Below are 16,071 nucleotides of genomic sequence, written 5' to 3' on the forward strand. Positions count from 1 at the left end.
TGAGCTGCAGAAGAGTGAATATAGTAAGAAGATGTCTACATAAAGTAAAAATAATGGAAAAGAAATATCTTCTTTCTAAATAGTTCCAAATGTAATAGCAATATGAAAACATGAGTTCAAGTCTTCATGCCAAATTCAGCATCCTGATGACTTCAGGCAGGGGAGAGGGGAATATGACCAGTAAGGTGTATACTAGGGGCTTTGACTGTATCATCAGTCATATTTGTTACCTTGAGTGGTGGATCCATCAGTGTTCACCTGATGAACCTGAATATTCTTTCTTTTTTAAGTTTTTATTTATTTATTTTTGGCTGTGCTGTCTTCGTAGTTGCATGGGCTTTTCTCTAGTTGCGGTGCTCAGGCTTCTCATTGTGGTGGCTTCTCTTGCTGTGAAGCATGGGCTCTAGAGCACACAGGCTTCAGCAGTTGTGGCACAGGGGATTAGTTGCCCCTCAGCATGTGGGATCTTCCCGGACCGGGTATCGAACCCGAGTTCTCTGCACTGGCAGGTGGATTCTTATCCATGGCACAACCATGGAAGTCCCTCCCTCAATCATTCTTCATACCATTTTTATATCTGAAATATTTCCTTCTAATTTTTTTTAAAACCAGGGCTGGTGTTAATTCTTTGAATTCCCCTAGTGAGACACAACTAAAAATAAACGACGTTTATGTCATTGAACTGAGAGGAGCTCTTTCTTAGTAAAGAGAAATTTATCCAGATCTGAAGTCTAAAGCCACTGCTGTCATTAAGTAGATGTTCTTCCGATTTCAAATAAGGACATTAATAGCCAAAATGCTTCCGTCACTTAATACGTGGCTGGCACTTGACACAAATTCTCTGTTTCCATCTTCATAAAATCCCTCTGAAGGAGATAGTAGTATTATTTTGTGTTTGGCTGATAATGAACTTGATGCTCCAAGAGATTAGGGAAGTTATGCAAGATCACACATCTGGTAAGGGTGGGGCAGGGACTTGAATTCAATTCCAACTCTTGAATTCTTTCTTGCTTCTCACCCCCTTCTCACACTGTCTTTCCAAATATGCAGCTTCCTGGTGTGAATTAGAAAAGGGCTCCCATGTGAAAGAGCATTGTCTGGACTTCAGTCCCACTGGGCCCCAGACCCAGGCCCTACCTCCTGTTTGCCTCGTTCCCCTCTGGCCTAGAGGCGTCTTTTACCCCTGCTTTCTTCCTAGATCTCCAACACATTTTTCACAAATTCAGCCTGATGGGAGTGGGAAAATTGTTGAGAATGCTTTGGGATTTATGGTGATCCTGGGTGTTCAAAACCACCCCAAACACCTGGCCAGAGAGCCAGCAGGAGCGGTAAGAGCCTCTGAAAGAGACCTGGCTGCCTGTCCCCAGACCCACCTGCAGAAGGCCAGTTTCCCTTACCGGGCGGCAGGGAGGGGGTTCCTATAAGATTTCCTTTGAAACCAGAGTCCTATTGCTACAACTACAGTGCTAGTTAAGTATAAAAGCTATTCCCCTAAATCCTTTCAGTCCACTCTTCAAGTCTATCCTGGACTCTAAGCCTCAAAACATTGTTTACGTGTTTGGGGCCCATGGCCATTCCCTTCCAGAAAGCCAAGCTTTTGTCATCTGAGCCAAAGCATGCTCTTTATCATGGCAAGGGTGCTGTCTCTAAACCACAAATCTGATCACACCTCCTTTCTGCACTTGGCCTTTCAGTGCAAGCAGCTCACCAAGGCCTACCGAGTCTGTTGCCATCTGCTCTCTGCCCTCTTCCCATATGGCTACCCACAAGTCATCTCCAGTCCCCAGCATGGCATGCTCTCACAGACTTTGCAGGTGCTGTTCCTTCTGCCTGGTATCCCATTCCCCAACTCCTTACCCGGGGAACTCATATCCATCCCTCAAGGCTCAAGCTAAATGTCACCACCTGGATGATGCTTGGAGGACCATGCCTCTGCTTCCACTCCTCAGCAGCTTAATGGTTCCCTCCTCTGTGATCCCAACCATCTCACATTCATTTCTATGGTGTTTCTTGCCATAAGATGCTGTAAACAGCTCTCTGTGAGACTGCCTAGCTAATCTTCTGGACATGTCTTAGCACTGCCTATAAAGACTTTGGCCTGACATTCAAGGCTGTCCTGACCAATCTGGCTTCAGGTGACATCACTAACCACACCTCCCGTCATTTCCCTTCCTATACCTTTGCCTTTCCACACCCTCCAAGAAAAATCGACCTCTCACTGTCAGCCACCACATCACATGCTTTCTCAACCCTTTGACAGCCCCCTCTGCCTTCCCCCAGCTCCCACCAAGCTGTCAGGACCAGCTCGCAGTGCCCCTCTGCCAGGAGCCTCCCAGCAGGAGTCAGTTTCCTTCTGCCCTGAGGCCCCGATGGTGTCTTTATTATTTGTGTCTCATCCCATGGGGCCTACTAGATTGGGAGCTCCCGGCATGCAGGGTGCATCCCATTCATCTTTGTGTCCCTGGAGCTGACAGTGGGTGCCCAGTGTGAGCTTGATGAAAGAATAAGGATCCACTCTCGGGGCCGTTTTTAAAAGAAGATTCTGTATTAGAAACGTGTGAAAATGCAAATTCTAGACTGTGCTCCTTTCTCCTCCTTAAGAAAACTATTATTAGATGCCTAATTTCTTCTAGCTCGTACAACAGAGTCCCCAAAGGATGTGGAAAAAGCTTGTGAAACAAATAAGTGCAAGAAACTGTGGGGAGGAGAAGGCCTTGGAAGGTTCTATCTGAGGTTGTAACCCAGCCCCCAGAATAGATGAGAACGTGCCTTCAGCAGGAACGGGGCATCTACAGATCCACGTCCCAATCCAAGCTCTGCCTTACTGTCCTGTCTACCTGCTGGTTTCCTTATGCTCTTTCTTAACGACTGTTACTTTGTAAACAGAACAAATTCAACTTTATATCTAAATCCAAGCTTTTTCTTCTTCTTCTTCTTCAGTTTGTTTGTTTGTTTGTTTTGTGGCCACACAGCATGGCTTCTGGGAAGATTTTAGTTCCCTAATCAGGGATCGAACTTGGGCCCTGGACAGTGACAGTGCAGAGTCCTAACCACTGGACTACCAGGGACTTCCTTCAAAGCTTTTTTCTAAAATATAAAGCCCGTTATTCAACAGCTTCCCAGGTAGGCCTAAGGCCCTGTCCCAGTCCTGTGAAATATCACGCTAAGTATTTCCTTGTCAATATGTGATTTCCAAATGAATGAATAAGTTAGAATGCTAATGACTTTATTCAAGAAAACAATACATTATCTTCCCTACATTGAGATGATGATATTGTTTTGACATGCCACTGATTCATAAACTTTTCAAAGAGTGAAGAATATGCATTGTTCTATTATTTTCCTTTCTAAGTGTTCAATTTGACTGGTACTCTTTCCTGTCCAAAAAAAAAAAAAAAAAAAAAAACACAACTGAAACTTTAGGTATACCTAAGATGTGTTTTGCCCCCAGTGGGTCCTAAATTTATTTAGAGTTGTTTAAAACGAGCTTCAGTCAAGATATGATCCCAACATAAAAACTCAGATATGACTCTGCACTTGTATTTCACTGGTATTAAATTCCCTACTGGTCCATAAATATCCTATACACTTTCATAAACAGTGGAAATGGTTTTAAAGTGGTTATTTTACTTTGCTGTTCAGTCGCTAAGTTGTGTCTGACTGTTCGTGACCCCACGGACTCTAGTGTCAGGCTCCTCTCTGTCTCTGGGATTTCCCAGGCAAAAATACTGGAGTCAGTTGCCATTCTCTTCTCCAGGGGGGAATCTTCCCGACCCAGGGATCAAACCTATGTCTACTGCTTGGCAGGCAGATTCTAAACTACTGAGCCACCTGGGAAGGCCTTTAATATCAAATTCAATTTGAGTAGAAAGTTCTCTGATTAATCCGATGGTTTTGGGGCTAGTTGTGCAGCAGGCTGAAGGGTAGTTTCAGCAAAGGAACTCAACTCTTTCTGTCCAGCAGGTCATGTGGGGGGAGGACAATCCGCCAGGCCCACAGCAGCCTTGTCCTGATTCCACATGGATCCTGTGCCAGACTCCTGCTCACATAGCTTACACTTGCCATGTCTTCCTTCCTCCTGCCCTCTCTCCATTTTTCACCCTTGCTTAATCTGGCTTCCGGTTTCTTGGCTCTTAGCCCAAACCAAGTATTTGATCCATTCTTGGTTTTCAAGGTTCTGGTTTATGGAGTAGGTTGTTACTCAGTGAGACTTCTGCACAAAGCCCATAAGACAGAAATCTTTGAAGGAGAAGCAGGATCAACATGTTCACTATTGGCAGACACCAGAAAGCTCTGTGAATAATGTAGATGGTGTTCCACCAGCCCCATTGCCAGAATGGTGCAACCAAAAATTAACCTGTATATTCATGTTCCAGCAGTCAGAATCTGCTGGCAGACAGATTTTCTCAAATCAAGATACATATTTTACATAACACCTGATTAGGCTAGGAGACTTGCAAATTTTATTACCCGTGATTTTTTTTTATCCTGCGCTAGGAACCAAAAGACATAATTTTCAGATTTATGTTACACATACACCAGTCCCCTGTTGAATTCTACTATCAGTCTATCGACAAATATTCATCAAGTGTGCACAGGTATAAGGGGGATTCAAGAGAGGTATAAAATCTATCTATCCCCAGTCCTCAGATAATGATATAATTACTGCTATGGTCTGAAGACCCTGATGTTGGGAAAGATTGAGGGCAGGAGAAGGGGACAACAGAGGACGAGATGGTTGGATGGCATCACTGACTCAATGGACATGAATTTGAGCAAGCTCCAGGAGATGGTGAAGGACAGGGAAGCCTGGTGTGCTGCAGTCCACGGGGTCACAAAGAGTTGGACACGGTTGAGTGCTTGAATGACAACAATGGTCTGAATATTTGTGTCCCCCCAAAACTCATATGTTCACAACTTAATGCTGGGGCCATAAACCATTGCCTGCCTTTCCAGTTAACAAAGAATGCTGCCAGTCACCAACCCACCAGCCACTGACTGCAACCACCTCCCCCGTCCACCCATGGTGAGCCCTGAGGGGAACTGCAGATGGAGAAAAAGCCAGGATACTGGCCCTAGAAGGTTAAGATGCATATTCTAAAGAATAACTTCAATGAGCCCACAATTGCAACTTCTCCCACATAGAAAAGCACTAAAATCATTCACTTGAGATGTCTGTTTTTTTTTGTGATTAGCCTAATGTTTTGAATTCTAACTGAAAGATTTCTTGTTCCCCAACAAAAACTCCTATATATCCTGGCTCCTCCCTTACCTCCTCAGAGTAGTTCCTCAAGTTCTCTGAGAAGCAGTCTCCCTGGGTTTCATCCTCAATAAGGTCCCCAGATAAAACACAGTTACAAGTTGTGTGTTTTTCTGCTGTCATCAAATACCCCCAAGGTGACAGTCATAGGTGAAGCATTTGTAAAGTGATTAGGTCATGAGGGCAGAGCCCTCATGAATGATGTCAGTGCCCTTACTTATAAAGAGACACCAGAAAGCTCCCTCACCCCTTCTGCCCTGTGAGTACAATGCAAAGCATCTGGAACCGGAAGAGGGCCCTCACCCAACTGTGCGGGCACCCTGATCTTCGGCTTCTGGTCTCCAAGACTGTGAGATATAAATGTCTCTTATTTATAAGCCACCAGTCTGTGGCACTGTGTTCACAGCAGCCCGAATGGACTAAGGCAGAGAAACAAAACACTTACCAATTTAAATAGATAACAACCAATCTAAGGCAATTTGCAAAAGCCAGTGAATAGTAGTGTCAAAAAACAATGTAGGAAGTACCTTTGCCAAACTCAACACAACAGAAATGTCTGCTCTGAAAGAAAAGGATTCAGAGGCATGATAGTATCCTACTAGAAATCAGAAGATTTAGGCTTTAGTCCCAGCAATGCTCCTGACTATCTCTTGGACCATTAACAAGCAGTGTAACTTCCCTGGCTCTCCAATATCTCCTGTGCACAATGGAACAAAACAACCTGCACCACCTACCTCATCCAACTGTTTTAAAGAGCAACTGATATGAGTGTTGGAAAGCAATTCCAGAAGCTCTGTTCTGCTACACCACAAAACCTTGGCGAGTCCTTCATCTTCTCCCAGCCTCAGTCCCTTCAACTGTAGAGAGCTGGGCTGATCTCTGAGGTCACCAAGCTTAGGATGATGACAAGGAAAATAGAAAGAAAGGATGGGGTACACCACTGACACCAGACTGCCAGGGGAGACTTCCACACCCATCCACATTTCTAATTCTTTGGCTCTAACAGGCCCAGAGAGAATGTGGCTGAGTTCTATACAGGTATTTTCAAGAGAACATGCCAACCATCCCATCAAAAATGGAGAGCTATAGGCCCACACTCCACACCATCTTGTCACAACAGGAATTTGCACACTACTGCAAAGTTTGACACTCTTCATGAAAACCTCAAGGTGGCCAGGTCCAGAATGTCATTACCAGATATACAATTTTTTCAGTCAGCTTCAGATCTAAGTGCTTCAGAGAAAGATCAAGTGAACCATGCTACAAAAACATTATACCATGTGTTTCATGTGGTCTCAATCTGCATAATTTGGTTTTCAGGTCTATAATCATAATTTTGGTGTCAGGTCTATAATCATGCCTTTCATTCTTGGCCACAAACCCATTCCAGTTATCTCCCTACTTTGTCCTCTGACTGTAGCAAAGCATGAGGAATTAAATTGCACACTGATGATCTAAATCCTATATGTGCTAAGTCACTTCAGTCATGTCCGACTCTTTGTGACCCCATGGACTGTAGCTCACCAGGCTCCTCTGTCCATGGAATTCTCCAGGCAAGAATACTGGAGTGGGTTGCCATTTCCTTCTCCTAAATCCTATATATATTTCCTTATATTAAAATTATTGACTTAGTGGAAGGAAGGAAGGAAAAAAGAATAGAAAGAAGGGAGGTAATGGAAGTAAAGGAGGAAAGAGAAAGAGAAATCTATCACACAAACCACCTAACAGAGTCTTTCTTTTTAAAATACATGTATAAATTGCAAGCCAACAAGATCTAGAATTGACACATGCAAGCGAAAGACACCATAAGCGACTTTTTCACAATAGTTTTACTTTCAGAACATTTAACTCTATGATCAGTATTCCATGATGCTAACTGGTTTGCCTGTTGGCAGCCTAGCATTGGTCATTTGGGAAAGAAATGGATCATAGCGACCCTGAGAGCAGTGTGAATGGGAAGAGTTTTGAATGGAAGGATGAGAGTTAAGGCCTGGTAAGTTCTCATTTTTATTCAAAGTCCTCTCCAAATATTAAGACTACCTTGGTCCTCAGGAGGCAGTCCTCTGCATCTGAGCTCCTAGGCAAGAAAGAACAGCAGGAAATGACAGCAGACCCAGGGAAAGCATCTCATAGTGGACTAGTGTAGTGACGCACCCAGACGTGGTCCCCTCCCATGACATGTCTTCAAACTTTTCATAACTTTATCCAAGTTGGCAGCAATTTTCCCATTCAGAGAAATCATTCTTTCATTTCTTTAGGAAAAGATGCACCTCTTTCCACAGACCATCAGATTTCAAACTTTATTTCTGGTCATACAGTTCCAAGTCAGGCAGTCCTGCGATTCCAGGACATAAAGAAAAACATCCAGAAGTGGGTTCATGTTCTAGCTCAGCTGCTTCCTAGAAGCGTGAACACAGGCAAATCGATTAATGTCTCTTCACCTTAGTTTTCTAATCCAGGAGATGGGATAATGGGAACAACCTCGCAGGATTGCTTTGAGGTATGCAACCTGCCTCTTCTGTGATAAAGCACTTGGCAAATGGTAAATGGCTGATTGTATGCTTTAGTATGTGTCCAGCTAGAAGACAGAGGGTCCTGGACTTCTTTGGTTGGATTTATTTTTGTATGTCCAGCATCCAGCACTGGAGTGAGACGCAAATGAGACCTTTATGAGATGCCTGATGAAAGCATGAATGGCTGATGAGTAAAGGAACACACTCCCTGGGCGTCCCCATAGGTACCAAGAGCAACAACATCCCATCTGTCTCTGTTCTCTTGCATGCAGCACAGAGCTGAGCTCAAAGCAGCTGATCAAATGAATTATACCTGAGGAATGAATGAAGCTCCCTTCAGGCTGGACCCATCAGCAATTCACAATCATTTTTACTTCCATCCCTGTCTCCCCCTTGCCCCTACCTGGACTGCACTTTCTGCTCCCCTGATTGGTCTCCTCCCAGTCTCTCCCCTTCACAGAGGCTTCCCACCTTCCCACCTCAGGGTACAAAATGGACAGCTGGGCTTTATGGTTTCTAACCTTCCAAGCTGCCCACTGTTTTCATTTCAGACATAACCTCCCAAGGTCAATGAGAATGCAACCTCTTTGGGGACGAAGACCAGGTCTTATATCAACAGAGGAAATTCCTTACAAAGACTGGCACCAGTGCTGGGCACTTACCTAAAAGATGATCTTCTAGAATTCACGTTCCCTAAGGGCATTTCATGCACAAATTGCTCCAAGCCTGGGTGGTCACTGTGAAAATTCTACTATCCAGAAATTGAGTTTTCTGAACTACTAGGGTTTAAATTTGTTTCTTAGTTCTGTTTCTCTTGGATGAGGAATCTCATTCTAGCAGATACCATATGTTTCCTTAATTTCTCAAGTAGAGGATCTCAAACAAGGTATGGTCACCATATGTGCATCAGCCTTACAACGGGGTGGACACACAACTCAGATGCACTCGAAGATTGTGCACAATGAGGCCACCTGATTTAGCTGATGACTGTGTGACCCAGTGCGGTCACTGCCCCGACCCCTTCTAAACTGCACAGCCTGCACATTGACCCCTCCCCAAGAGACTACTATGTAAAAGACTGCTACTATGTAAAAGACTGCCCAGGGTCACCCAGAAAATAGAACTCTTTGGCCGTGCTGCTTTCAAGTACCATTCAATTCACCAAGCGTTCACTGAAGCCCTCCTATGGACCAGGTGCCCAATGAAAGAGAGAATGGTTCCACAGTATTCTGCAAGTTAAAACACAAAGATGGCTGATAAATAACGGGATACGCTTTTCCACAGTATTCAAGCAGACTGCTCAAGTAGCAGCAGAAAGATAAAGCGATTCTGTTTTTGACTTGCCCAACAGCCACTGACCCCAGGCTGCTCCTCAGAACCAAGAGAGTCCCTGCCGTCCTGTGGCTCACAGTCTATGGAGGAACAGACAGGCAAACACACCATGGCTGATGTACTATTATTAGTTATTTATTATGCAATAGTGAAAGTTGCTCAGTCCTGTCCGACTCTTTGTGACCCCATGGACTATATATACAGTCCATGGGATTCTCCAGGCCAGACTACTGGAGTGGGTAGCCTTTCCCTTCTCCAGGGGATCTTCCCAACCCAGGAATCGAACCCAGGTCTCCCACATTGCAGGCAGATTCGTTACCAGCTGAGCCACAAGAGAAGCCCTATTATGCAATAAAACCCCTTATGAACACATTGGAGGAGCAGCAGCTAGTCGGTCTGGGGGCTCCTGAGAAGGCCATAGAGAGACCAGCCCTGCCCTCGATGAACTCAGTCAAGCTGGAGGGCTCAGAGAAAGCACCCCTACCCCCACCCCAAGAAGGCAGAGATGGACTGTCATTCCAGCTGCCTCTTCTCTGCCCTCCTGCCCCAGCAATGCCCCCGCCGCTCACCTTGGTCACGCCAATGGCTTTCTTTAGGTCCCACTGTCTGCTGCAGAGACGCAGGGCTCTGGCCCCACAGCAGATCGCAGGCACCTGGTGCTTGTTCTTGTCTAATCTTGAAGGCAGCAACCAAAAAGAAGGGCAGCCCTGAAAGAGAAATGGCCTGCCCAGCTCCCGTCTGCCAATCCACAAGCTTGAACTGAGCATCTGCTGTGCACCAGGGTACTATGCTCTGATTATACCAGTCCCCCCTCTCCCAGAGCCCATGGCCTGTGAGGGAGACAGACCATTAACAGGTAATAGAACACAGTGTGATAAACGACATCATCTGTTGGATAAAGTGCTGCAATTGCAATGGGAATCATCTGCTTGGTTTAGGGAGAAGGTAGGGAGGGTGGATGTTTGAAGTGGGCCTTGAAGAGACCTGAAGAGCTTTGCCCAGTGGGTGAGATGGGGAAGAACATTTGTGACAGATGTTGTTGGTTACTTACTAAATGGAATTTCATTATCATCTCCTCTTCCTTCTCTAACACAATCCAGACTTTATTCAGACTTTTCCTTTAGACAGAAACCCTCTAAGCCAATCTAATCTCAGTGATGAGAGTTTATCATCAGTGACAATAACAACAGTAGCAAACATTTATATAGTGCTCACTATATGTGTGTCACTATTCTTAGTGTTATATAAATTAAATGATTTAATCCACACAGCAACCCAATGAAGTAGGTATTATTGTTATTCCCATTTTATAGATGAGAAAACTAAGGCACAAGCTCTGCACGCTTCACCACTGTAACCTATTATCTCTTTATTATGAGATGTTAAAGGTCCACATGGCAAAAGTTACTCTGGTGAGCAGTCTTAGGGGGGACCTTCACTTAAATATCAAAGGGTCAGGCCTGAAAGGCCACACTGGAAGGCAAATGCTAAATATGCTAAATTGTCCTCAGTGAAAAACATCCAAACTCTGGACTTCAACAGGACCATCAATCTTTTCTGTAAAATAAATTGAAATGTCATAAGGTTGTTTCTTCAAAATTGCATATTGTTCTAGTACATATAGTATTAAACGTTCTATAGTATTTCCATCACTGAATGACAGTTCTCCTGCTGATCTGTACCTGTCGCTTTCACAGTACATTATCTTTTATTTGTCAACAATAAATTGTCCACTGGTTCCCTTGCGGTGCAGTGGAGAAGGTGTTAAAATGAAATTATCTGGGAGATGAACACTTAGGAAGCCAACAGATGACTTCAAATGTGAATAACGCTAATTTGGGGGCATTTCCTGACAAAAGGCCACGTGTCATTTGTATGGCTGAACAATCTTCCACCAATAAAGGCCGTGTAGGGAAAAACCAGTTCTAAAGGCACGCTTAATAGCTACAGTGCTACACCTGCATTCATGCGCCACATCTCATTCACCTGCGTGCATGCACATCTCGTTTTATTCTCCAACAAGGTTCGGTAGGTGCATCATATTATTATTCTCATTGTACAGGCTCAGGAAACTAAGACCCAGGGAGACAAAGAGGCTCACCCAATGGCACTCATTTCCTGTCTTCTTTCCACAAACACACTGCATTCCCTCCTCCCTACCCCCATCCTATTCGAATCTTTATATAACTAATGGACACTTGGTTGATCTGCAGCCTGAACCCATACACCCATTCCCTACTCCGTCACATATATCAGCAGGCGGGTCACACTCAACAGGTATCCGCCTGGATCTTGTTCAAGAGAGGCTGGAGCAACCACTTCTCACTTTGGGTTGGTAGTCTCCCCCTGGTAGGATCAGCTCCCCTCTCTAGACCTACTGGGTCCTCCCTCCTAATCTACTGGCCAGAGGCAAGGGTTAAGCACAGCACTGTGGAGAGAGGAAGAAAAATCTGCACTGACTAGTCCCAACATTAACTCACAGTGAATACTAAGCAAGAACCTCTGTTCCATTCACTACTCCAGGTAAGTGGCCCAACGCTGCTCTCCCCGTCCCTTTCAGGTCCTCAGGAGCAGCTGGTTTCATGGCTGCCACTCCTTCTGAACTTCAGGAGTCAAAGAGTCCAGCTGATCTCCAGACCCAGGAGATGCTCTTCTTTCAAGATATCAGAATGGTTCAGGCATTCTGCAGAAACGAAAACTTGGCATGCTTGCATCTGCAAATCAGCAAGTGGTTTTCAACACCAAAGCAGATGTAAAAACCGGTACGGACCAATCTAATCCATGTGGCTATTATATGGATGCACATACACACACTTTAGAGACTGCAATTTAAAAAGCTCTTTGTGTACTTTATAGACTCAAATTAACCATAGACTACATTTGAAATTCTGCCTCCCAGAATGTATCCAGGAATGCAGAAAGGACCTCAGTAAAAAAAAAAAAACAACTCCGACTGCCACCATTCTGTGTGTTGTATGTCCCCCCAGTATACACATACACATATACATACATGCACATGTGCACAGCAGTGTAAGCTCAGGGGGGCGGGGATCTCAGTTCTAGTTGGTGCTCCATCACCTCTGCCTGAACACTGCCTAGCACACAGCACATACTCAATATGTATTTGGTGGATGAATGTTATACAGAAAATCCTTGCTTTCCAAGTTAAACAAAATTTTTCCATACCAACTTGAACCCTTACTTCAGAAAGAACACACTTCTTTATTTCTTCAACTAAGCATTTCTGACTTAGCAGGACCGTCTTCTTCAAAGGAAGCACTCAAGACACATGTTCCAGGACACTTTATTGGGACAACTCTCACCATTAGAGCCTCAATGTAAAGCATTTAGCTCTAGTTCACACACAGGTGAAACTGGCCCTGGGCAGTACCTGTACTAACTTTGTTTAGTACTGGAGGAAAACTCATCAAATGAGACTCAGTGATACAGAACTCATATCTCACAGGGGCCAAGCCTGGACGAGCCACAGGGCCAGGGTTTGCTGAGTACACTGTGACACTTGTTCAACCTGTGTGTGTGTGTGTGTGTGTGTGTGTGTGTGTGTGTGTCTGTGCTTAGTTGCTCAGTCATGTCCAACTCTGTGCGACCCCATGGCGTGTAGCCTGCCAGGCTTTTCTGTCCATGGGATTCTCCAGCCGAGGATACTGCAGTGGGTTGCCATGCCTTCCTCCAGGGGCTGGCAATACCTATTTTCTTTATTTAAAAAAAAATCCTTTTTTAATGGATAGATTGTATTTATGTATTTTTAATATGTATTTTATTTTTTGGCTGAACTATGCAGCATGTGCAATCTTAATTCCAAGACCAGGGATAAAACCCACACGCCCTGCACTGGAAGCTCGGAGTCTTAACCACTGGACCACCAGGGAAGTCCCAATAGCTATTTTCTAAAAACAATAAGAAAATAGTAAAAGATGATATTTATTCATTATGGCAAAAATCACAAAATCCATGAACTCTATAAAATTTTGTTTTGCTAGAAGTTCATCTCATTTTATATACTTGGACACTTGTCCATAAGGAAGTATTTCTTTCAATCCACTATCTGATACCAGCCTTTCTTTCTTCTCTTCAGAAGACACCAATCCCCTGATTCCACAGCAGAGTGACTTCACAGTATTGACCTTAAAATTTAGCCTTTGTCAATAGTATTACCAATGCCCATGTATTTCCCTTGACCTGGGATGAGCTTCTTACCAGTTGTAGCTTTGGTTTTACATCTGGCATTTCTGAAACAAGACCATGTTGTGTGATACTGCACGAGCGAAGTCTCTCCTCTGGAATAAGCAGGGGGATTCCCAGCACAGCTGTAGCCCACCAGCCCAGTCCAGCCCACACCATCACTACAGTAAGTATATATACCACAGCCAGGACACAGATTCTCTGAAAGAGCTCTTCAGGGGCTTCTCTGCCTTAGCCCACCTGCAATAACAACCACCCTTAAGTTCTTAGGGGAATGGTATATTATAAACACTAGATGCTCAAAAGCTATTTTCTTGTTAATTACAGCACCCTTAAATCTTAAGTCAGGATCTAGCATTATCCTCTACATATTACAGACACGAATGTTGATATGAAGTTCTGAAGTGATTTTCTCTTTCATTAAATAAAGAAAGGCAAGATAATAGCAAAGCAAGGAATTCCCTGGTGGTCCAGTAGTTAAGACTCCACGCTTCCACTGTAGGGAGTGCAGGTTCAATCCCTGGTCAGGGAAGTTTGGCATGCCATGAAGTGAGGCAAAAAAAAGCTAACAGTAAAGCACGTAATAAATGATACCAGCAAAGCAGTCCTCAGGTAGCGGTGCAATATGGGGAACATTATGACACATATCCTCTAAGGTTTGAGTTCCACTTTTGACTGGTCTAGTCCTCATCTTAAAATCATATTTACATCAGTACACCGTAGATAAGAGAGACCAAAAGTGCTAACATGCACCTAAGCAGAAACTGAGCCTGCATAAGAAATGAGGGGTGGCTGACCAATGTCAGTTCATTTATTTACCCAATGTTGCTGAGGGTCTGCTATATACCTTAGAAGTAAATGATATGATATTAAGGTCATTATCAATCACAGCTGAAAACAGTTCTGCAGTCACATTGGGGAAACTTAAAGAGATGAAGAGAAGGAGATTCAGAGAGAAGTGATGCTGTCCAATCACATACTTCCTAAGTACTAGAGATGGAAGTGGATTCCAGAAATATGAGGGTTGTCATTCTGTACTCCTCTCACCCCCTTAATTAAATGAGATGTAAATGGACCACTCATTACTGTTAACATTAAACCCAGTCTCCTCCCCACCTTGAAGAGTGCCCTTAGATCTTTAGACATCGTCCATTTTCATTCCTACCTTACTGAGTCTAAGCTTGGACCACTAATCAGCTTCCCACTGCTTTCCCAGGCAGCCAGAGCTTTTCAAAATACGTATCAGGTCACAAGGCTCTCCACCACGCAACCCTCCTAAGGTTTCCCAATGCATTGAAAAATGACATTCAAACTCCTCATCCTGATAAAACCCTCAATGCCTTCTGCACTGGCCCCACCTACATTTCCAGGTACACCCCATGCCTCTCTAGTCATAACGAATGTTATTCAATTATTCACACTTATTTTTGCAATCCCTCTTCTTTTCCTTCCCCCTCTCCCTTCCCTCCATCCCCTCCCTTTTTTGTCTTCAGATGTGCTGTTCTTGCTGCTTGAAATTCTCTTTCCCTTCTTCTCTGCCCAGCCAACTTATCACACACTTTTCTGATCCCAGTTAAAGGTCTCCTTCCTCAGAAAGCCATCCCTGCCCTTTCCAAGCTGAGTTGGCTGCCCTGCTCTGGGCTCGCACTGCTCCCTGGGCTTCTCCTATTACAGCACTGCTCATGCTGTGTTTATCTCCATCGACTCTGGCCTTGTGTATCTTCCCCACTAGACTGTGAGCCCTATGAGGGCAAGAGATCATCTGTAGCTTGTTCACCTTTGTATTACCAACACCTAGAATCAAGCCTGACACAGAGATGACACCTAACACGCATTCAATGAACGGATAAGTGAAATACATTGAACTCTCCTGAAATTTCTATGTGGCAACTTCTGGGTAAAATTTGTGAAAGTATATTTACTTTTCTGCAACCGCTGAAGTGGAAGTTGAAAGTCACCATGGATGTAAGTTGGAGTCAGAAATGAGTTGCCTCCTGCCTGGCCATACCCCAAACTCTCAAGAATGATGTTATTTGTTAAATACAAAAGGTCTTTCTTGACTTAATAAAAAATCATGACCTATTGATACTAGCCATATTAGTTTGTACTAATAAAGTCTGTATGAATAAAGTCAATTAAGCTGCTTTCTGGACTGGTAGTATCTGACTGCTAAATAATCCATATTCTGGATAGCTTTGAGGTTCCCACTCCTGTTATCAATTTTTTTAATAACTGCAAACACATATATGAATCTCTGATCACTGAGACAACGATTCAAAAAACTCCAAGGCCTCTGATCTTAGCAGCACAGAATAAATTAAATCACAATGAGATATCACCTCACACCTCACAGAATGGCTACTATAAAAAAGACAAAAAATAACAAGTGTTGGAGAAGATGTGGAGAAAAGGGAACCCTTGTGCACTGCTGGTGGGAATGTAAATTGGTACAGCCACTATGGAAGACAATATAGAGACTCCTCAAAAATTAAAAATAAAATTACTATCGGTTCAGTTCAGTCGCTCAGTCGTGTCCGACTCTTTGCAACCCCATGAATTGCAGCACGCCAGGCCTCCCTGTCCATCACCAATTCCCGCAGTTCACTCAGATTCACGTCCATCGAGTCAGTGATGCCATCCAGCCATCTCATCCTCTGTCGTCCCCTTCTCCTCCTGCCCCCAATTCCTCCCAGCATCAGAGTCTTTTCCAATGAGTCAACTATTCGCATGAGGTGACCAAAGTACTGGAGTTTCAGCTTTAGC

At 44.1% G+C, this 16,071-nt stretch overlaps 1 protein-coding gene across 3 annotated transcripts in view; it reads right to left on the reverse strand.

Annotated features, from left to right (window-relative positions):
• FGF13 (fibroblast growth factor 13) overlaps window positions 1-16,071 on the reverse strand; it is a 575,233-nt gene that overhangs the window by 514,227 nt on the left and 44,935 nt on the right. For 2 of the 3 annotated variants that reach the window (XM_052662897.1, XM_052662898.1), the window contains exon 3: window positions 9,675-9,812. The exons of the other annotated variant lie outside the window; for it this stretch is intronic. In XM_052662897.1, the coding sequence (XP_052518857.1) occupies window positions 9,675-9,812 (138 nt within the window). The remainder of the gene's footprint in view (window positions 1-9,674; window positions 9,813-16,071) is intronic. 3 annotated transcript variants of the gene reach the window in all.

This window comes from Budorcas taxicolor, chromosome X (genome assembly GCF_023091745.1).
Source record: "Budorcas taxicolor isolate Tak-1 chromosome X, Takin1.1, whole genome shotgun sequence".
NCBI classification, from domain to species: domain Eukaryota; kingdom Metazoa; phylum Chordata; class Mammalia; order Artiodactyla; family Bovidae; genus Budorcas; species Budorcas taxicolor.